The sequence below is a fragment of the Giraffa tippelskirchi genome, chromosome 13 (assembly GCF_054371585.1).
Source record: "Giraffa tippelskirchi isolate mGirTip1 chromosome 13, T2T-mGirTip1v1.2.pri, whole genome shotgun sequence".
Lineage (NCBI taxonomy): Eukaryota > Metazoa > Chordata > Mammalia > Artiodactyla > Giraffidae > Giraffa > Giraffa tippelskirchi.
This window is the reverse complement of record NC_137287.1, coordinates 102,224,389-102,247,841: the sequence shown is the minus strand read 5'-3', so window position 1 is coordinate 102,247,841 and position 23,453 is coordinate 102,224,389. Positions and strand designations below refer to the sequence as shown.

General features: G+C 50.3%; 1 protein-coding gene across 2 annotated transcripts in view; it reads right to left on the bottom strand.

The window, feature by feature from the left end:
• The window catches only part of ANGPT4 (angiopoietin 4), a 46,649-nt gene extending 23,471 nt beyond the window's left edge, over positions 1 to 23,178 (bottom strand). For both annotated transcript variants that reach the window (XM_081560628.1, XM_081560630.1), the window contains exon 1: positions 22,782 to 23,178. In XM_081560628.1, the coding sequence (XP_081416754.1) occupies positions 22,782 to 23,090 (309 nt within the window). In that variant the 5' untranslated portion in view covers positions 23,091 to 23,178. The remainder of the gene's footprint in view (positions 1 to 22,781) is intronic.
• Between the last annotated feature and the right edge of the window lie 275 nt (positions 23,179 to 23,453).

The following is a 23,453-nucleotide window of genomic DNA, read 5'->3' as shown; positions in this document are numbered from 1 at the left end:
GGAAGGACATAGAGCAACTGGGGGAGGACTTGATGCCAGGTCAGGCTGCCATCACCTCTTGCCTACTCTATTTGTTGCTTTCTCCTCAACCTCTCTGCCTCCATCCTTGTCCTACACACAGCCCATTCTCCACTCCACAGCCAGAGGGATCCTGGTAAACTGAAGTCAGATCATACTTCTTCTCAGTTCAGAACCCTCCCAGGGTTCCTATCTCACCAAAGTCCTGCTGAAAAAGTCAGGGAGGAAAAGCCAAAGTCCTCCCTGACTGCAGGTGCTTTTATGACCTGGCCTCCTGCTACCACTCTGGTTTCCTCTCCTAGTCTCCCTCACTCCACTCCAGACACCTTGCCTCTGTGACATCCTTCCAACACAGCAAGCATGCACCTACTTCAGGGCCTTTGCACATGCTATTCCCCTCTCCTGGATCCTACCACCCCACACCATCTACAAGGCTCACTCCCTCATGTCATTTCAGTTCTCTTCCAACCCCTTATCACGCCCCAACTTTGTATTACATATTTATTTGTTTATTGCCTTTTAAAACTTGCCCTTGACATGTCAATGCGATGAAGCCAGGAGCTTGGTCTTGCTCTCCACTTTATCTCCATATCTAGCACAATGCTTAGCATACAGTGGGTGTTCAAAATAAAAAAAAAGGGATTTCCCTGGTGGTACAGTGGCTAAGACTCCACACTCCCAATGCAGAGGGCCTGGGTTCAATCTCGGGTCAGGGAACTAATCCCACATGCTTGCAACTAAGAGCTGGTGCAGTCAAATAAATAAATAAATATTAAAAAACCAAAAACAAAAAACAAAACATGTGTTTAATGAGTCGCTAAGAGGGGAAGCAGCAATTGTCATCATAGTCCCCAACATCATGCCCATGACCCAGTTTCCTAGGACTGAGCCAACAGTGGGAAGAGGGGATACATCTTTCCCTACACTGGAGTTTGCAAGTCCATCCATCAAACCGGACTTTTATTTTCTGGCCCCCTCTGTCTGTGAAATGGAGATGAACTGGCCAGTCTCCAAGGGTCCTCCCAGCTCAGATATCTTGGGATCTGACAAGCTAATGTTCATTTCTTTGACAGGGCTGCTCTTTTTCCCAAGAGCAGGAGAAGCTGGTCTGGCATGAGACCAGGATCAAATTGCAAAGGTGAACCGCGTGTTCTCAGGGCTCAGTGCCTGAGGACAGACAGCCAGTGCCCCTCCTCCACTCGCTCTCCATTGGGCATATTTGCTGGCCTCTCGCCACCATCTCGATCCCCCAGCTCTGGCTCCTTCCCACCCCCTGTCACTCAGCCCTCCAGGAGGTCCAACAGGGCAGCTCCCAGGGTCCCTGGGAAGACTGGTGCTTCCCAGGGAGAGGGGGTGACCTTGGCTGGGGGTCAGGATTCAGCTGCTTCTTCCTTAGTCTCTTCACCTCTCTTCCATCTCAACTGTCTGCTCCCATGCCTCCCTCACCTCTGTGCCAAGGGGCATGGTTCGTTGTAGTGCAATGTCAAATCCTGAAGGGGCGCAAATGTTGTCGATCAGAGCCGTGCTTCTTAAAGTGCGTCCTTGGGGCAAGCATCACCAGGAAGCTTGTGAGAAATGCAAGTGTCTAGGTCCCAGATCCAGACCTACAGAATCAGAAATTCTGGGGGGAGACTCAGCAGACTGATGCTCGCTCAAGTGGAGAGGTCACAAAGGGACATAAGTGTGTCTGAACTTCTCAAGCCTTTGTCCCTTTGACCCCTTCTTTCCTCTCCTGCCCCAACCTCTGCAACAGGCAAATGTGTCCAAGGGTCCCTAGCTAAAAATTAAAGAAAAAAATATCCTTGACTCCACAGATTCCCTCTATCTGTGTCTCTAATTTCTCTGCTCACCCCCAAACAACTTCTTGAACAAATTATCTTCATTTTTTCCTCCCTCTCCATGCTTACCTTTAAAAAAATAATATTATTATTATTCACACAGCATAAATAATAGTATAATAAAATCTGTGTATTTACTACACTAAAGAAAAAAATACAACCCATATGGTTAAATCCTGTGCACCACTGACCTGTCCTCAGCCCTGGAGAGACTCTTTAACACACCTTGTTGTAACCGTCTTTGACAAGGGTGGTTAGCAGACACTTCTGTGTCCTCAGCTTACCCTCCATCTCAGCAGCAGTCACCCATATGGCCACTCCCTTTTTCTGGAAGTACTTCCCAGGTATACCCTCCCCTAGTTTTCCTTCTCCCCTCTGTATTCCTTCCCCCTCCCCTCCCATCACCCCCTATCTGATTCCTTTTTCAGGCTTCTTAGGGGGCTCTCATGCCCTAGTCCTGGGCATTCTCTCTGTAGGTCACAGGTGCCTAATGGAGGACCACAGGGCCTGTGAAGAGAATTCAGGGGGTCCATGAACTTGGGTGAAAGAATAATTACATTTTTCTTTTTTGTTCACTAACCTGTAATAAAAATTTGGCATTTCCTTCAATTATGAGCCAAGGTCCCAAATCATAACACTGTTAGCTGATCCTGCAACTGGGCTTCCCCGTAGCTCAGTTGGTAAAGAATCTGCCTACAATGCAGGAGACCCCAGTTCAATTCCTGGGTTGGGAAATCTGCTGGAGAAGGAATAGGCTACTCACTTCAGTATTCTTGGGTTTCCATGGTAGCTCAGATGGTAAGAGTCCACCTGCAATGTGGGAGACCTGGGTTCGATCCCTGGGTTGGGAAGATCCCCTGGAGAAGGGAAAGGCTACCCACTCCAGTATTCTGGCCTGGAGAATTCCAAGAACTGTGTAGTCCATGAGGTCGCAAAAAGTTGGACACAACTGAGCGGCTTTCACTTTCAATTATGAGCAGAGATTGCAAATCATAACACTGTTAGCTGATCCTGCAACTTCATTACCAACAGAAATCACAAATATTTCCTATCACAGCATAGATATTACAGTGTCATAAAATACCGATCACAACTTCAGAATAATGGACATTCTCAAACCCACCACTGGGTAATGTTACAACTACAGCGCATTGTAATCACAGTGTCACTAGGGATTCTTATTTTATGCATTTGAAAGCAATATTCTGGACTTCTCTGGTGGTAGAGTGGATAAGAATCCGCCTGCCAATAAAGGGAACACGGGTTCGATCCCTGGCCCAGGAAGATTCCACATGCTGTGGAGCAACTAAGCCCGTGTCCCACAACTACTGAGCCTGCAAGCTCTAGCGTCCACAAGCCACAAGTACTGAGCCCTCATGCTGCAACTACTGAAGCCTGTGCATCTAGAGCCCGTGCTCTGCAACAAGAAAAGCTACCATAATGAGAAGCCCACACACTGCAACTAGAAAGTAGCTCCTGCTCTCCATAACTAGAGAAAAAAAGCCTGCAGGCAGCCATGAAGACACAGTGCAACCAAAAAAATACATTAAAAAAAAAATTTTTTTTTACGTAATATTCTGAAAAAGTATCCATAAGCTCCACCCAGGACCAGAGGCCAAAGTCCCCAAACTGAGACCTAGAAAACTTGCCCAAGGTCACCAGCTGGTGGCCTGGGTTCTAAGACTCCCTGCCCAGGGGGCTCCTCAGGTCTGCACAGCAGGGCTGGGGCCTCAGGGTAGCTTGCGGTCCTCTCTAGTGATGGGAACCCCCTAAGCACTCTTATTAGTTCCCTATTTGTTCTGTGGCTGCAAATGGCTGGGTGAGGCAAAGGCCACCCACACCTGGGGCCCATCACCCAACTTGTCATGCCCACTCGTGGGCTCTAGGATGGTAATCTGGGCAAGTAGGGCCCCAGTTCAGCCAGCCTGCAGCTCTGATGAGTAATGTCAGCCTGTGTGTGGGGGTTGGGTCCAGCCCAGGGCTCAGGCACCAGCTGGAAGTGTGGGAAGGGAAAAGTCCTCATGGAGCGGCAGACCCCGGATGGGATCTGCCCTGGCCCCCCAGCCCCACTCAGGACTGGACCTGCCCATTCTCTGTCACCCTCCTGCTAGTAAACTCTTAGGGCTGAGATGGGAAGGAGGGGGCCTGCATCTCCCTCCTACACCCACCCACTGCCCCCAGCCTGCAAAGAGGCTGATCTTTGGCCCTTGAGTTGCCCCCTTCTCCCCTTGGTGGTTCTGGCTCTGCTGTGCTCTAGCGTGGGCCTCTAGCAGTTGAGGGCTGCCTTTCCCTGAGCTTCACTTTACCAACCTATGACACAGAGACAGTAAACCCTGCTTCTTTTGTGGGAGGGAGTGTTTGAACAGGGCCTTGAAGGAAAGGAAAGAGTTTTGATAGGCAGAGCCTAGGGGAGGAAGGAGGGGACTCTGGATAGAATACAGCTGAGCACATAGGCATGAGAGTCTCAGTGGCCAAGGAGATCTGCTGAAGTCTGCTCTTTTCCTGCATTATCTAAATGAAAAAGACTTCATCTGGTAAATGGATAAGCAATTGTGGCCCACTCATCCAATAAACTCTACTCAGCAATAAAAAGGAATGAATTACTGATGCATTCAACAGCATGGAGGCACCTCCAATTAGACTGCATTGAAAAAAGCCAGACTTTAAAGGCTACAGACTAGGATTCCATTCATATGACTTTCTGGAAAAGTCAGAATCGTTGCTAGAGGCCGAGGCCCAGGGGTGGGGATTCACAGCAAACGGACACAGGGGAACTTTTTGGGGGTGTTGGCAATATTTTGTATTGTGTGACGGTGGTTGTATGATGATATACATTTGTCAAAACTCATAGAGCTGTACATTAAAAGGGTGATTTTACTGTATGTGAACTATATCGCAATATAAAACAAATCCACCAACACAAGGTTCTATAAAATGTCCCATATAAAATATGTGTTATAATATGTGTTATATGTAAATATGGGCTTCCCTGGTGGCGCAGATGGTAAAGAATCTGCCTGCAATGCAGGAGACCTGGGTTCCATCCCTGGGTTGGAAAGATTCATTGAAAGAGGGCGGGGCAACCCACTCCAGTATTCTTGCCGGAGAATCTCATGGACAGAGGAGCCTGGCAGCATACAGTCCATGGGAAATGTATGTTATAAACGTGTTTTCTCAAACTAATCCCTCACGTTCTGAGTTTCATTTATGTAGTCAAGAAATTATTTCCTGAGCACCTACTATATGCTAGATCCTGTATTAGGTACTCAAGAATAAGGAATGAACAAAACTGGCAAGCTTTCTGATTCCAGGACACTTCCATTGACTTTATCAGTTAATTCCAATAGTGATGAGTGCTACAAAGAAAATAAGACGGGGTAGTGAGTGGAGTCAGGGGCATGTTTAGCCACAATGGCAGGGAAATGCTCAGCAGAGGGGGCCATCTGAGCTGAGCCAACGTGAAGAAGCCAGCTGTGGAAAAGTCAGGAGGAAGGGAATTCCAGGAGGGAAAGGCAGTGCAAAGGTCTTAAGGTGGGAATGTGTCTGGTGTGTCAGATAATCAAAAAGATCAATTACAACGATATGTCCTGCCTGTCTCTTTTGTAGAAACGGTTCAGATTTGGGAAAAGCATTTCGTCAACTACAGATAAAAGCCAAGGCAGAAAGAAAGAGTAGTGCCTTATATATGATGAGCGTGGGTTTGAATCACAGCTCTTTAGCTTAATGGCTCTGTGACCTTGGGCTATGTGACCTCTACCTGTTTGGGCCACTTCTCCAGAATGCAGATAATCGTAGCTGCTATCTCCAGATGATAGGGAAGATTCCAGACATGATCCATTTAAAGGGCCTAGAGCACAATTACATAATTGACACATGAAAAATTCTGGTATGTCTGTAAGTCTGTATGAAGGGTTACCAAATAGCTGTTGAAAAGAACAAGGTCGACCTTCATCAGGAGCAGACGTGAAAAGATGTCCCAGATATACTCTTGAGAGAAAAAAGCAAGATACAGAACATTACCTACAGCATGGACCCATTTGTGAGTAGGAAATCCCAGATAATGTGTTTTTATGTGTACTCAGATAAAGGTCTAGGAGACACAAACTGGTAACCGTGGTGCTTTGCTTCAGGGAAGGCGATTACAATGGTAGTGATGGTAATGTTTTGTTTTTGTTTTTTATATTCTGTATCTCTAAATTGTTTGGATTCTAAAAAAACAGAATGAGATTGTGTACAGGCATGCTTCATTTTATCATGCTTTGCAGATATTGCCTTTTTTTTTTTTTTAACAAATTGAAGGTTTGTGGCAACTCTGTGCCAAGCAAGTTTGTTGGTTTCATTTTCCCAACAGCATTAACTAACTTCATGCCTCCGTGTCATATTCTCACAGTATTTCTTTTTCATTACTATTATATTTTTATAGTGATCTGTGATCAGTCATCTTTGATGTAATTACTATGAAAGATTACGACTCACTGATGGTTAGCATTTTTTAGCAATGAAGTATATTTTAATTAAGGCCTGTACTTAAAAAAAAAAGACATAATGCTATTGTACACATAATGAACTACAATATAGTGTAAAAATAACTTTTGCAGTGCACTGGGAAACTAAAATATTCATGTGATTCTCTTCATTGCAATATTCACTTTATTTTCAGCAGTTTGGAACCAAACTCTCAATATTTTCAAGGTCTGCCTGTACAGATATAATTACTATAATATTGAAAAGCCAGTATGTCAGCCAGGCGTTCTTAACAGCTATTCCTGGATCCCTGAGGGATCTGTGACTAGAATTCAGGAAATCTGTGGACTTGGATGGGAAATAGTTTTGTTCAGTTTGTTTTTTTATTTTGCTAATCTCTAACTGAAAGGAGCTTTTCCTACAGTGATGAATGTAGGCCACAAATTACTGCAGCGGTGGTAGTGCGTGTGACTGTCACCAGTAGACATCACAGATAATCCCGTGTCTCACTCCAGCAGTTGTGGGCATTTACGACATACTGTTTATACTTATTACAACTTCAAAATGATGGAAGGGGGACTTCCCTGGCAGTCCAGTGGTTAAGAATCCATCTTCCAAGACAGGGGCTGTGGATTCGATCCGTGGTCAGGGAACTAAGATCCCACATGCCACGGGGCAACTAAGCCTTCACAGGGTAACCTCTGAACTCACGTGCTCTGGAACCACAACTGCTAAGTGGCTTCAGTCGTGTCCGACTCTGTGTGACCCCATAGACGGCAGCCCACCAGGCTCTCCCGTCCCTGGGATTCTCCAGACAAGAACACTGGAGTGGGTTGCCATTTCCTTCTCCAATGCATGAAAGTGAAAAATGAAAGTGAAGTCGCTCAGTCATGTCCGACTCTTCGCGACCCCATGGACTGTAGCCTACCAGGCTCCTCCGTCCATGGGATTCTCCAGGCAAGAATACTGGAGTGGGGTGCCATTGCCTTCTCCGGAAACCACAACTAGAGAAGCCCAAATGCTGCAATGCAGATCCTGCATGCCTCAAGACCCAACACAGCCAAAATAAAAACAGCAAGTACTAGACCCACCAGAGGTCTTGTTATTTAATAGACTAATACTGACGTACTATATGACTGTATCACACATCTGCTCTTTTTTCTTTTAATTTAGTTGTTAATTGGAGTATAATTGCTTTAGAATGTTGTGTTAATTTCTGCTGTACAACAATGTAGATCAGCTCTATGTATACATATATCCCTTCCCTCCTTACTCTCCCTTCCGCCCCTGCATTCCAGCCCATTAGGTCGTCACAGAGCACCGAGCTGAGCTCCCTGTGCTGTATAGCAGCTTCCCACTAGCTATCTATTTTACACACGGTGGTGTGTGCTACTCTCTCATCACACGTCAGTTCTGAAAAATATTTGATATCTGTATCTCAAGGCAATTTGTTTCCTTTGTAAATCTATGCATACACAGTTAATTTTTTTTTTTTTGGCTGCGCTATCTTCATTACTGCTTGCGGGCTTTCTCTAGCTGCGGTGAGTAGGGGCTACTCTCTAGTTGCGGTGTGTGGGCTTCTCATTGCAGTGGCTTCTCTTGTGCAACACAGGCTCTAGGCTCACAGGCTTCAGTAGTTATGGCACAAGGGCTTCGCTGCTCCAAGGCATGTGGAATCTTCCTGAACCAGGGCTCAAACCCAAGTCCCCTGCATTGGCAGGCAGATTCTTAATACCTGGACAACCAGGGAAATCCTGAAGCATATAATTATATATGTTTAAAGACATTCTTCTGAGAGAGGCTATAGATCTTTACCAGATGCCAGAGGTGCCCAGGGCACAGGAAAGGCTGAGACTCTGAAAACCCCTCCCACACACATCTCACACACATCTCTGCACGAGTGGACACTCAGTGGGCCACTAACTCTGGGGGCAGGGCCTTTGCTAGCAATTCTTCTGGTGCCTGGAAGGATATCTGGCAGTTTCTAGGTGTTCCATGAATATTTGTTAAGCTGAGTGAATGGATGGATTGGACATCTCCCCTCCTGGAAGAATTAGCTCTGAAATAAACTACCACATGTAGATCTGCGGTATAGCCACTGGCAAACAGAACAACAGGAAAGGAGAGAAGTGCTTTTATAAAACCACGGAACCCCAGCCTGAGCTGCCTCATGGCTTGCTGCTTTTCACCTTTGTGCCTCCATTTCGCCATCAGTAGATGGGGTGGTAACAGTACCACTACGTGGGGTTGGAGTGAAGAGGGAAGATGTGGACCTCATAGAAAAGGGCCTGAATGAATGGAGGCTCAGACACACAGAGTCACTTCCCCGAGGTCACCCATCAAGTTGGCAGCTGCTGGATTCATATCCAGGTCTGCTGATTTGGGAGGCCAGGGGGTCAGGTCCAGTGGGCAAGAGAGAAACTCTAAGCATATACCAGCAATGAATATGCTCTTAACCCCCTGCTTCTAGTCTATAACAATGTCAGCTCACCATTCCATACCCTGCATCTTTTTTTCTTAATGTAATTTGGAGATTGCTCTACGTTCATCCAGAGGAACTTGCCTTGCTGTTTGAAGTGCCCCACTGTTTGCTCCTCTGGTCCCCTATCGCTGGGTCTGCAGGTCATTTGCAGGCTTTTGCCATCACATCAGGGCTGCTGGGAACATCCTGCCCACTTGTCACTAATCCTTCTGCAAGGCTGCTTGGGGATAAATCCCTCAAACCATAGCAGCTGCTTTAAAGGATAAGGATATTTGAGATTTGGACAAACTGCTCTGGGCAGAGGGTTGTGTCTGTGGTTCTCACACTGCGTTTGGAAGAGGGATGCTGGGGTCTGGCCACGGAGCCAGGGTGTTACCTACTCAAATCCTCCAACACACATCCACATGCCCCAACCTTAGGAGCTTCCAGAGCTTCTCCTGTCAGCTCCCTTCTGACTTTCAGGTCTGCCCACAAGTGTCACCTCCTCTGATGGTCACCCCATGAAAGGTAAGTGCACCCCCAGCCCTACTACACCTGCCATGACTGTGGTTTCGTCACAGCATGTCACATGTCTGAAATCACTGCAGTCGTTTCCTATTTGCTTCTCTCCCCCCACAGGAATGTCAGCTGCAGGAACACAGGGGGTGCCCTGTTCATGGCTACACCCTCTGTGCTTCAAACAGTGCCAGTAGCTATACCAACTCAGTAACAAATAAGAGGGGCTCAGTAACTATTTGTTAAAAAAAAAAAACAAATGGGTCTGTTCTATGTAAAGGGCACCAGATTTCCATGGAATAATATTTTGGGTGCTAGAAGTAAGTTTGGACACTAACTCAGCCCCAGCTGCCTCCTGGATCCCTGTGAGACGCTGGCCAGAGGGGTCAGAGAGTTTGGAGAGACCACTAGTCCAAGGGTAGGAAGAAAAGGGGAAGCTGGAGGGAGGGGGGAAGAGCAGAGGGAGGCTCATAGTAAGGGAGAGAGCCAGCTTGGGGCATCTGAAGGAGAAAGTTCCAGAAACCTGACACAGTCTTGGGGCTCATTTGTCTGTTGAGCAAACTCATTCAGAAGCTCTGGGACCCGTGCGGGACACTGGGGGGAGAGCAGTGACCAGAGAAGTCTCGTTCCTGCTTCAGAGGTGGTGCCAGGCATGGCCCCGAGGGCCTTATTTGGTCTGTTTAGATCTTGGCTGTCTCATCACCCCCATTTCACAGCCAAGGAAAAGGAGCACAGGGAAGACGAGCCTGTTGCCCAAGTCTCACAGCTTGTGAGTGGCAGAGGCCGGCTCGGGACCAGGCCTTCGGGCTCCCGAGACCACAGCTGTCACCACTTCAGTAGGCTGCTTGTGGCCTCCGGACTCCAAGGCAGCCCCAGTGGTCTCCTCCCCTCTCAGTTCTCATGCCCGCGTGTCATCAGACGGGCCAGTGTGAACAGCAGGATACTGTAGACATGGTGGTGGTGAGCCGTGCTGACATCATCACATCGTGGCCTCTGCTTTGTCCCTCCTGAATCTTTTGCTCTGGAGGAAGTTGGCCACCATGTCCTGAGGACCTTCAAGCAGCCCTGAGAACCCATCTGGAGAGGAACAGAGGCCTCCCACCACGGGCCAGTACTGCCCTCCCAGCCCTGTGCTGGGGCCACCTTAGAGGCTGAGCCTCCGGTCCCAGTCGAGCCTTCAGATGACCACAGCCCCAGCTGACACTCGAGTATAGCTGCCTAGAAAAAAGACCCAAGTCAGAACTACCTTATTAAGCTGCTCCTGATTCCTGACTGTGAGAGATAATAGATGTTTGTGGGTTCAATTAACTTGCTGAATGAAAGTGTGAAAGTGAAAGTGTTAGTTGTTTGGTTGTGTCTGACTCTTTGCAACCCCATGGACTGTAGCCCGCCAGGCTCTTCTGTCCATGGGATTCTCCAGGCAAGAATACTGGAGTGGGTTGCCATTTCCTTCTCCAGGGGATCTTCCCAACCCAGGGATCGAACCTGGATCTCCTGCATTGCGGGCAGATTCTTTACCCAAGCCACCTGGGAAGCCCAACTTGCTGAATACCTTAGGGTGACTTGTTATGCCATGCTAGATAAGTACTGTACTGCTTTTGCAGAGGTCACAGAGGTCAGACACTCTTGCTCACAGGTGGCCCAGCCCCCTTGCCTGGCACATCGCATCCCACCCTGTCACCTCCAGGCTACAGTTTCCCAATGGAACTAACTAGTTTCATTTTCCCAATGGAACTAACGTTGTATCTGTGGGCTTGACGGCCAAGGTTGGCCCCTCCTCTGCCCATCTCCAGCCCCTCCCATCCCCTTGGGCCCACACAGGCTCTGACCCCAGAGCTCAAGGCAGAGGGGATTTGTCTTGTTTTTTTCAAGCAGCCAGGCCCAGCCTTCCTCGGCTGTTTTCTTCCCTGCAAAAGATTCTGTTGCTTTCCTTCTGGGTCAGGGCTCAGCGGAGCAAGTGGGCAGGGAGCCAGGGCTGGAGAGTATCATGGACCAACAGCCTGTAGAGGAGGGATGCGCTTTTCAGCTCTTAGCTTAAGTTGCAATTCCCGGATTCCCGGCACAGGCCTGGCTCCGCCAAGCTTCCAGCTGCAGCATTGAGTCTAGTGTGGGCCTGGCGCACGGCACTGAGAGTCAGGCGCTGGTTCCATCACTGCTTTGCCGTGTCCTTTCTGGACCAGTGACGGAGCTTCTCTGAGCCTCAGTGGCCTCATCAGAAAATGGGGCTCACTGATTCCTCTTCACAGAGGGGCTGGCGTGGGCCCCTCTGCCGCCTGGATGTCGGTGCTTCTCGTCAGCTGGGGCAGGGCAGCCAGGGCCTAGGTCTCAGCTGTCCCTGTATGGTTGTCTGTGTCCAAACCTTGATCTTGGGAGGACTGTCAACAATGAGGCCCAGCAGATGAGTCCTTCTTACTCTCCCAAGTGTAGGAGCCGGGAGTTTAAACAACAGGGTGATGTTTCTTGCAGTTGCTTACCTCCCCGCCACTTGGGCATCAGCCCTTACCTGGAGTGGGATGGTGTGTCCATTTTGCTTGGCATATGTCTACTTAGTGCTTATTATGTGCTGGATACTGTTCTAGCCACTATGTGTGTTAAATGCCTGTTGCCACCCTCTGTGGTAGGAGATACTATCAGCCTATTTTACAGATGAGGCACAGAGAGATTAAACAACTTGTCCAAGGACAAACAGCTCACCAGGGCAAGTCCTGGCTCTCTGGGAATGATTCTCTTAGGCTATACTTCAAAGCTGGCGTGACTGAAGTGATCACGTGACAGCACTTCCCCTCTACCATCGCCCCAGCTCCCCCTGGGGGAATGGAGTCAAGCGTGCTCAAGATGGAGGGAAGCCTTGCTGGAGTATCTCCCCTAGGTAGCACCAGGCTTTCCTGTCTGAGGAACTCTGGTGGGTAACTCTGCTCTCATCTGGTCTTCCTCCTCTGCAGCCTGGAGGAAAAGAGCGATTGCTCCCCACTTGACAATGAATTTAAACCGAGACTCAGAGAGGCCAAGCATTATCCACAGCTGGTAAGTAAGGAACTGAATCCAATGGCTAAGCTCTTTCTACTCACTCATCACTGGTTGGCGAGGCTGACCCTGAAGACAGGGTGACAGGGATAGGACCAAGGTCAGGCAAGGAGGAGAAGAGCAGGTCCAGATGTCCATAGCCACTGCCCATCACTGGGGGTGGGACAGAAAAGTGGCCATGTCAGTTTCCAGCACCCCAGAGCCTCAAGAGCAGGGTAAGATCTGGGGAGGTTGGTCTCATCTGGGCCACATTCTCCTAACTCTCTGCATTCCAGCCACTGTGAACATTTTTCACTTCCTCGAAATCCCTTTGTTCTGTTCCACCTCAGGGCCTTTGCACTTGCTGGTCCCTGTGCTTGAAATGTTTTTCCCTTCTTTTCCTTGCCTAAGAACCCCTAATCTACACTTTAGATCTCAGCTCTGTCCTTCTTCCTGGAGCCATTTCTCCAAGGTTGGGCCCCTTATTATTACTCCTAGAACAGGTGAGCCCCTTCTTCACAGCATGTATTAATATCATGGTTGATCAGTACACATGAGAAATTACCAGGTTAGTGTCTCTTCCGCTGCTCCTGGAGGCAAAAGACCAAGTCTTCCTTGCTTACTGTTGAATTTTCATCATCTGCACAGTGACTAGCGTGTAAGCTCGTGTTAAACATCAATGGCTGCTGCTTATGCTTAGTGGCACAGTCATGTCTGACTCTTTGCGATCCCATGGACTGTAGCCCGTCAGGCTCCTCTGTCCATGGGATGCTCCGGGCAAGAATACTGGAGTGGGTTGCCATGCCCTCCTCCGGGGGATCTTCCCAACCCAGGGTTAGAACCCAGGTCTCCTGCATTGCAGGCTAATTCTTTACTGTCTGAGCCACCAGCGAAGCCCTAACATCAATGGAGGGGGTGATTAAGCACATGGAGGAATGAACACTCCACCTGGCAAATTGAGTTCAGAACTGTGCACACATGCGCATGCACACAATCCCAGAGTTTCCTAACTGTAAGGACACAGGGCTTTTTCATGAGTTTCCTGACATGCTGTGTGTCCTCTCACCACTAGGGAGGAGAAGCAAAGTTGTCCTTGACAATGACCCTGGGGTGAATGTAGTCAAGTCACTCCCCCCACCCAGGGGAGTGTACCCATCTGTAAAATGTGCAGCAGGGAGAGACAGTCTGTGTAGTGATTGAGAGTGTGAGGTCTGGAACCAGCTTGCCTGGGTTCAAGCCCACCTCCCTCACTTCCCAGATGTATAAACTCTCTGGGCCTCAGTTTCCCCACAATAAGTGGGGATCATAACAATCCTCACCTTTCAGGATATCATGAGGTTTAATGAGTCATGTTTGTAAAACACGTGTACTAGTGCCTGGCATAGAGACAGTACAGTGTGTGGAGTCGCTACAACAATGCAGTGGCTCCAGAAGACAGAAGAGGTGATAACATAATTTCTGATTTCCCTACAAGAATATGCGGTGCCAGACACGCTCTCAGACCTCAGCAGGCACTGGTTATTGGGCCTCACACCAAACTCAGGCACGTGCTTCCCATTGTCCCCAGTTCACAGATGGAAAAACTGAGACTCAGGCTTTTCCTGCATTTGCAGAGCTATAAATCTCACAGATCAAGGTTGAGCAAACAAAAGCAAATTGTAGAAAGAGATGGACAGTGTGACCACTTATACAGGATGTGGGAGGGACCTGGAGTAAGGGATCAGCAACACAGAATTCACAGCAGCTATCTCTGGTGGGGGAGGGAGGCAGGAGCGGGGTAGGGGCTTAAAGGGATTGGTAAGGTTTTGTTACGTAAGCTGGGTTGTAGGGACAAGAAATTTCATCTGATCTTTCTCTCTACCTTTTCTTCCATCTGAAACATTTCAGTAACCGTTTAAAATGTGCAGAATGAGCAGCAAGGAAATAACCAGGGGATAGTGATGACAATGATTCTTTTTTCCCTCTGCGTCTTCTCACAATTCCATATTTCTCAATTTTTGCATGCTGAAAATTAGTCAAAAGCTGAGGAAAGCAACTAGGGCTGTTGGCAAGAGGTAGAGCTGGGATTGAACCCCAGGTCAGTGTGACTCTGGAGGAAGAGGCCCCAGCCCCTCATCTGCAGCCTCTCTCCAGCTCATCTCTTTGCCTGGGGGGCCCACTTACAGCTTTTGCAGAGCTTTCCTGTGGGGGTTCCCCTCAGCTGCCTGGGAATCACCTTCCTTCCTTCAGCCTCATTTAGCAGACCAACAAGGGCTGGACTGGAGTCAGGAGCAAAGGGCCACAAGTCTCCGCCATTCTAAGCTTCTGAGGCTCTGTTCCTCTGTCCAAGGGACAGCACCAGCCTCAAGCCCCAGTCATCTCCTCACCTGACTGCCTACCCCACCAGGTCTCTCCATGCTTTACTTCATTTTGTCCTCACCTGAGATGCTTGGTTTCATGCCCCCCCGCCACTTTGAAGAAGAAGAAACCGAGGCTCAGGGAACATAAAAAGGGACTTTCCCAAGATTGCATAGGCAGGATGCAGAAAAGTTGGCATTCCTGTGCTGATTCCAAGATGGATTCCTTTCCTGGGCCGAGCATCCTCAGTATGTTTTCCTTTCTTTCTTCCTTTCTTTTTAAAGATTAAAAAAAAAAAAATTGTGGACCATTTTTAAAGTCTTTATTGAATTTGTTGCAATATAGTTTCTGTTTTATGTTGTGGTGTTTTGGCAGCGAGACACCTGGGATTTTAGTTTCCTGACCAGGGATTGAACCCGAACCCCTGGCACTGAAAGGCGAAGTCTTAACCACTGGACTGCTGGGGAAGTTCCCCGAGTGTGTTTACAACAGCTGGCTTTCCTGGGCTCTGTCAGGCACTGTCTTCAGCCCTGCATGTATATTAATTCATTTAATCTCCATGACAACCTGCAAAGTGGCTTCTACTATTATCCCTGTTTCACAGGCAAGAAAATTGAGGCACAAACTGGCAAAATGAGAACACACAGCCAGCAAGCAGCAGAGATGGGATTCAGATTGAGTCAGTGGGACCCCAAGGGTCACATTCAGTTTCTCTCGGATTTACCCCAGGCCCTGGTACAAGGAGGGAGGTTGTAACAGTGAGGACGCCTAGATGGAGGTTTGGAGTTCACTCAGTTCTCAAGGGCTGTCCCTGAAGACTGAGGTGCTATGTGAATCTTCTCTGGCAGAAGTTCCCCTTGGCTGAGGGCCTCCTGGGGGAAGGGGAAAATCTAGCCCCTGTGAGTTTCCCATCTGGCGGCCAGGGGCCTCTGCTCCCCAGGCCCCAGCTGGGTACCCAGGGACCAGGACACAATGAGGGTCTTGTCAATTAGCCAGGAACCGGTCTAAGTGCTGAGATTGTGGTTTCTGGCATTAGACAGTCTAAGTGTGAACATGACCCACCTTTCCTGGTCGTGGGACCTTGGGCAAGTCACCCTCTTGGTACCTCAGTTTTTTCATCTGCGAATGGGCAAGCAATCTTCCTATATAGACTCATTGTGAGAATTCAATGCAATCATTCTCACAAGGCACAAAGGACAGTGTCTGGCACACAGGAAGGGCTTCATAAATGCCAGCCATAACTCCTGGTCTGTTTCCTTATCCTACCCTCTGGCTGGGAGGCAGTATTTTAAATTCCACTTTGCAGAGGCACTGCTTGAGGCAGGTGGCTTCCCCAGGGCCCACAGCTGGTCGGCAGCTCCCTGGGACGTGGCCCCTGATTCAGGCTCCATTCCAGGCATTTCAGACCCAGCTCCAGGGGTAAGCAAATGCTCAGAGGCCAGAGTCTAGGCAGAGGTACAGGCTTAAGGGCAGACTTGGGGCCTGTTTTCTCACATTTCCCGCTCAAGGAGTGAAGGGGAGAGAGGATCTGTGTATCTTCCAGCCCGGCTGAGCTCTGGGGACCGGGAGGAGAGGGTCAGAAATACAGGGCCAGCTGGTTCCTCTGGGGAATCCTGTGTGAGGGGCCGTGCTGCCGCTGCTCCCTGGTCATCCCTAGGCCCAGGGCATCGGTGCCAGCTGTTTCTAGGCTCCCTTCTTGGAAAAGGAAGAAACATTCTTCCAAGAAGCAGATGCTGTTCTCCCCACCCCCATCCCCAGCCCCGAACTGTCTAGAGGAGCCAGCAATGAGGTTAGGAAATCAAACCCCAAGACATTTTGTTCGGCAACCGAGATCCATTTCTTGTTTGGATAACCAAAGGCCGAAAATGCCAAGAATTTACGGGCAGCCTGGGGAGGCCAGGGCAGTTGGGAGTCCTGGCCAGTTTGGGAGGATCTTGGGCTGGGCCAGGACCCCACGCTGTGCTCCCGCTGGACACGCTTCTGACCCACATCCAGCTAGGCAAGGCCTTACGACCACTGGGCCGAGGGGCCGAGTTATTCTGAGGTTTGACGTCAGGGTCCCAGAGAGAACAGCAGAGGCTGGGGGGCTCCTGTCCAGCCCCTGACCCTTCCCTGCTTGGCTTTGGGCACAGAAGGGGAAGAGAAGGAGGCCCCAGCTGAGCCTAGCTGGGAGTGGGGTCCTGGCTATAGCAACGGTATGTCCTCCATTGTGGACGGAGCATGCAGACACCCTGGGAGGTAAAGGCAGGAGAGACGGACGGCATAGAAGTGGGCGGGCCAGGGGGAGCCTGAGTGCGAGACAGGGAGAAAGCTAGGGAGACGCCAGCCAGACAGGAGAGAGAATGCGAGTGACAGGCACCCGCAGACTTAGAGAAGGTGAGTCAGGCTACCGTGAGAGACAGAGAGACACAGAGACAAAAAGAGAGAGGCGGAGATGCACAGGAAGACAAGCAGAGAGGGCTAGCTGTTCTTGGTACAGACAAGAAAGTAGAGGGCCCCCAGGTTTGGGGGTTCAGAGTCTGCACCGCTCCTGGGACCCTGGAGACTCAGCAGAAGCTCTGCTGCCCTCAGGCGCTGAGGGTGGGAGAGGAGCCCCCTTCTCATGCAACGAGGGCTAAGTGTGGCACTTCCTGGTTGAGAGGCCCGGGGCGCTGGGGGGTGACAGGACAAGAGTGGATCTTTATTAAGCACCTGCTCTGGGCGGATGCTTTCCGGGCTCTGCCTCTCTTATCCCCACATCAAATTTCAGGAGTAGGTGTTTTCACTCTCTTGTCTCACACACACAGCAAGTATTCCTGAGTCTGCAGTGGACTCAGGAGCCAGGCACTAACCACTGGGCTGCACAACCCAGCGAGGGATGCCTGCTCTCCAGCTGGCTCTACCCCCCTACTCCCTGTTCCCCTCAACATTCCTGCTGCAGCTCTTCACCCAGATGAAGGAGTGGAGCAGAGCCAAGAGCTGATGTGCAGCCCCCCAAGCTGATGGCTCCAGACATGAGTCATTGGGGCAGAAGCTTCCAGGAGGAGGGGGAGGGGGAGGAAAAGAAGACCAGTGGGAGGAAGGGAAGGGGAGGGGTGTGTGGAGGGGAGTGAGGAAGGGGGAGAGGGAGCAGCGATGGGGCACCCCCATGCACCCTGAGCACAGGCAGAAGAGCTGGAAGAACAGAGTGGGTATTAGAGAACTAGGGATTCTGGAAGGGAGCACCCCATTGTCTCAGACCTGGCCTCCCCCACCTCCTTCACACCCTCCAGAGTTGTAGGAGGAGCCCAGACTTTGGAGAAGTGGACTTTGGGTGTCCCTGCTGTGCCATTCTGGCAAGTTCCTTCCCCTCTCTGGCCTCTCAGTTTGCTCATCTGTACACTAGACAGGGAACAGGGAGAGGGGTTGGGGCATGAGGGAGCGAAGCTCTTCTCTGCAACTTCCCAGCTGAATGAAACTTGCTGAGAGCTCGGTCTGGGAGGCCAGTCTTCCCCAGTCATCCCCAATGGTAATGGTGATGAGACTATTTTAAAACTCACTTTTTTTTTCTCTTCTGAGAGATTGTAGCAGAAGCCAAAAAGAGGCCCTCAAGTTTCAAAGACTCTCAGATAAGCCCAGACCAAGAGAATGCATGAGAGAAGAGCCAGAGGAAGGTCACGGTCACAGAAGGGAGCACATACTCCCGACTGGAGGGAGAGAGATGACTGTTCAGGTGCCTCATACCCCTGAACCAGGGGCTCCGTGTCTTATCTGGGGAAGGGAGGACTCAAGAATTGCAGGATTTGCATTTCTTTCCAGGGAGAGTTCCTCATGGAAACAGCCGACATTGATTGAGAATTTACTGTATGACAGGTGCTGGGCCAAGGACTTCATATGCATTATCTCATTAAACCTTCATAGAGGTAGGTAGTGTTGTCACTGTATTTTATCAGTGAGGAAATGGCGATTCAGAGAGGTGAAGCAACTTGCCATAGGTTACACAGTCAGAAAAGAGCAGAATGAGTCTCAAATTCAAAAAGTTGGGCTCCAGAGTTGGGGCTCTCACCTTCCAGGCTATGCTGCTCTCTAAAGAGGTGACAGAACCCAGAGAAAAGTGACTGCTGATGGGGTCTGACCTTGGGGCAGGCTCCGCTGGCACAGGGTGACCTGGCAGTAACCCAAAGACCAAAGGGCCTGAATGAAACACTCAACCCAAGCATACTCAGGAGACGGCAGGACAAACCTCTTCTTGGACCCCAGTAGAGATCGGGTAGGACTGGGGCCTGCAGAGAACATCAGCATAGACAAGTGACACTCCCTGCCCCAAGTCACCTGCCACCCTTGGATTGACTTTACCAGGACCAGTGGTGCAGGGCTCCTATAGAGATGGTGCTGAATTAAGTAATAGCCGGTTGAGCTACTGTATCCTTGCCCAGGTGAGTTACCCATGCAGCAGAGAAGGGTGAGTTAGCGGTCTCACTGATCCTCGCAGCCAACCCTCTACCATACTGTTGTTGTCTCCACTTTGAGGAAGGGAAAACTGAACCTTGCTCATCCACAGCCACGTGGCAAGTAAGTTCTGGGGCTGGGATGTAAACTCAGATCCACCTGATTCCCACATGGGAACTCTTTAGCCCCATAGTGCTCCATGGTGAGCCCTGCCTGGGATTATCAGGCTATGTGGACACATATCTAGAGAGGACACTCCACTGCCAGATAAAGAGGTGAGCTGGGTGACCTCCTAACCTGAAACCCACTGGTTTAAATCCATCATCTGGCTCAACCAATGTTATCCAAGCACCAGGCACCCAGGGGAGTTGAAGATGGATGAGAGGGTGAGGCTTGGGGTAGAGAAAGCAGGTGGAAGGTCAGAGCAGTGTCCGGGAGAGAGGTGACAAGAGTCAGGGCAGTGAGGAAGACAGGAGGATAAGCTGAGAAGCTGAGGGGACAGGATGGATGGGACCTGCTGCCTGGGAGTGGGGTGGGGTTAAGGACACCCCAGGGCCACAGATGACCTGCTGGCTGGGTGGTACTACCTTCAGCGGAATAGGTGGTGGTGGGAGGGAAGATCTTAGTTTCAGGCAGCTTTGGAGTTGAGAAACTGTGAGCCCTCAGAAGGGAGGTCGGGAGCCCCTCAGATGTTGGTTTGGTGTCATCATGGGGCGGGAGGAGATGGTGCTACGGGAGTGCTGGGTGGGGGGGGCAGCCCTAGGGGTTGTGCCACAAAGTGTGAGAGGAAATAATAAATAGAGACTCTGCCCTGGGAAACAGCAACATTTCAGGAGAAGAGGAGGGGCAGGAATGGCCTGAGAGATGGGAGGATCATCGTGCATCCATCCGTTCAACAGACATGTATTGAGTGCCTACTATGTGCCAGGCATTGTTCTAGGCCCTGAGAACCCAGTAGCAAACAAAACAGACTTGGCCCCGATCTTCTTGGAGCTCACAGACCGAAAGGAATGTTTTTAAGAAGAGGTGGTGGTAGGTGCTAAGGGAAAAAACCAAAGCTGGGCAAATGGACCATAAGGAGGGTGGCTATTCTAAATGTGGTGGCCAGGAAGGGCCTTTCTGAGGAGGTGACGTTTAAGTAGCAGACCTGAGGTGGGTCAGGAGTGAGCCGCATACATGTCTGGGTGAGGGGTGTTGCAGCTAGCAAGGATTTTTGCTTAATAAGAGAATAACTAAAAAGAATGGGAGCCCCAGGAGGGTTTTGAGGAGAAACTAACCTAGTTTAGGTTTTAACAGGACCCCTCTGTCTGCTGAATACAGAATGGACTATTGGAGTCTGGGTGGAAATGGAGCCTAGGCAGCTGCTGTGATGACCATCCAAGTAGGAGATGGAGGTGGCTGGTCCAGGATGGAGGTAGGGAAAGCAGTCAGAGTGGTAGATCAGGACTGGCTGATGGAGACCGTTTCTGGAAGGATGATATTGGTTAGCGACACTAAATTTGCCAAGAGGTCAAGTAAGATGAAGACTGAATTGTGGCCATTGGATACAGGAAATGGGAAGTGGGAGGCTACTTAGGGAAAGGATGGGATGGAGGAGGAAGTAGAGGCAGAGCTTGTAGACTTCTGAGAGCCAGGCCAGAAGTCGGTAGGTATAGGCTGGAGAAGGATCTTGTTCTCTCTCCTCCTCCTTCTCCTCTTCCTCTTTCTTTCTTTCTTTAACATGGGAAATGCAATTCAAGACTGAGGGGAAGGAACAGCCTAGAGGGAGGAGTTGTTAAAGACACAGGAGGAATGGTTGGTTTGAGGAGTTTCAGGGATTGCAGGGGATGCAACCCACAGGTGTGAAAGAGTGACTTTGGTCCATGGAGGAACCCTTCCTTTGAGCCAGAGAAAGGCCCTGGGGACTAGTGGGTGCATAGGTGAATCTGCAAGTGTCGGGTAGGCCCCACATCTCCTTGAAGTAGGAGATCCATGGTCTGGTGAGAGGATGGGCACAAGGTGAAAATGGAGGCTGAGGAGGAGACGCAGCTTGGCATGACCCTTACAGGACTGGAAACAGCTGCCTGAAGACACACAGATTTCAAGGCAGCATGGAGCCCTCTGGGATCCAGTGTATGAGGCCAAGAGCTCCCTTGAGGGGGGACCTAAGAGTGAGATGGTGGCGGCTGTAAGTGTTGCAAGGTAGGAGGGGCAAGTAGACAGGGACTATGGGAAGATGGTGAATAGGAGGCTGAGGAGATAGATGGTCAGGGCAGGAATGAAACAGGAGTTTAACTGTGTATTCGAGTATGTGTACAAATCAGCTTGGTTAGAAAAGTGTAACTCTCCACCTGGGAGATGGTCAACCCAAGGTATGCAGAAGGCCATCCTTTAGAAAACAGGAGGAAGCCACCAGAACTCTAATTTATGTGATTTCATGTTATCTTCTTAAAATTTTCATTTGTGTCATACCCTGTACATATTATATTAATAGGGTGCACAAATACTAAATAAATACGCATGTACTGGGGTAGCAAAACATTGTTTGCTGACCAGGCAAACGATTTGAACAATTTGAACCACAGGACAAAGAGGGACTTCTCCCCATCTTGGACATCATAGGATGCTTTCTTCACCCCACCCAGGGCTCAACCTGCTCTGTTCACCTCGGTTTCTTGCCTAGGGCCTGGCACACAGCAGATGCTCAGAATATCTGCTGAAAGAATGAGGACAGGGGACCCTAGAGTGGCCCTGGCATTGGGCCAAAATGGCAGTGGGGTCCTCAGCCCCCTCATCTCTGCCACCCCATATCCAGATGATATCCATATCATCAGCAGAGCCCATTAGCTTCCGCTTCAGAATATACCAGAATCTGACTGGCCACACCCCCTCCTGCTGTCCTGTCCTGCTTCACGCCTCCATCACTTCTTGCCTGGTGGCTACAGTGGTCTCCTCCTTGGGCTCCCAGCATCAAATCTGTCCCTTATAGTCTATTCTGTTAAAACTAACTCAGGTGTGTCTCACCTGCTCAAAACCCTGCAATGGCTCCTGTGAAGCTCAGAGCAAGAGCCAAAGTTCTTCCAGTGGCCCTCAAGGCCTGACATGGTCTGCCCTCCCCTCTCCTCTTGGAGTTTGTCCCTCAACCCTCTGTCACCCTCCTTCTCTGCTCCAGCCACGCTGCTGTTCCCCAGGTACCCCAACTACATTCCCACCACACAGCCTTTGCACTTGCTGGTCACCTTGGCTGGAAATAGCCTCCCCCCAGAAACCTTCCCAGGTTGCTCCATCACTTCGCTTGTTCTCTGGTCTCAAATGTCACCTCCTCTGAGAAATCCTCTCTGATTATCTGACCTCAAGTAGCCACCTCTTGTCCCTCCTTGCCTTTTTCCCTTTCTCATTTTGCTTTACCTCTGACAGGGTACACATTGCTCATCCCTTTATTGTCTCTTTCCTCCACTGGTCCAGAAGGGAATGTACTCTTCCGCTTCCTGTTGTATTTGCTGTTCCTAGGACGGAACTGGTCCACAATGGATGAATGAATAGCAGTTGGGGAGTCAAGTTTCCAGTTCTGACTTCTCCCAGTCTTGTTGTGTGGCCTCAGGCTCATCTCTGCCCTTCTCTGGGCCTTATCATTCCAATATGTACAATTCAGAGACAAGGGCCCTGTTAGCCTGGCCATCTGTGTCCAGGGCAGGGCTCTGGGGTAGATGCTCCACCTGCTGTTCGCTGCCCTCACCCCCTGCAGACCCAGCCCTTACCTTCTGCAGCCACTGCGTGTTGTTCTCCAACATTTTTTCCATCTGTCGCATCCGTTGGCTCGGCCAGTCTCCTAGGTTCAGTGCGGCCGCCGGGGAGTCCCTCTGGAGACTGTTAGAGCCCCCGAAGGCCTCGGGCTCGGGCGGGCAGGGCTCAGGCTCTGGCAGCACGAAGGTGTAGCTGCATTGGCCGTGCTGGACTCGGTGGGCCCGGCGGCGGCCTGCGGCCTCCTGCCCCCTCCGCTGGGCCACAGTTGTAGTGGCCACAATGAGAAGGAGGCCACCCAGCAGCATGGCTGGTCGGGAGGGCATCCAGAGATGTGGCGATGGTGAGGGGTACCAAGTCAGAGCCCTGAGGCTGGGCCTGTCCACCACCTATCTCCGTGCTCTGTTTGCACCCGCTGTTGGCCAACAGTGGCCAGGCTTGCCTGCACAGCCGCCGCAGCTGCAAAGCCCTGTTTGGCCAAGCTCCGGCCAGGCGGCTATTTATAATTGCTCCAAATACCGCAGCTGTTCTGCTTCCTCCCACCGCCTCACGCTCCCGCCCCCAGACACCCCCTCACCTCTATTCTTCCCCCTTTCCCTTCCTGCCTCCTCACGCGTGTCCACACACTGCTGCCATGTCCCTGCACTGGCTTGCTCTGCCTGCCTCGCCTCTGAGTCCTTTTATGATCC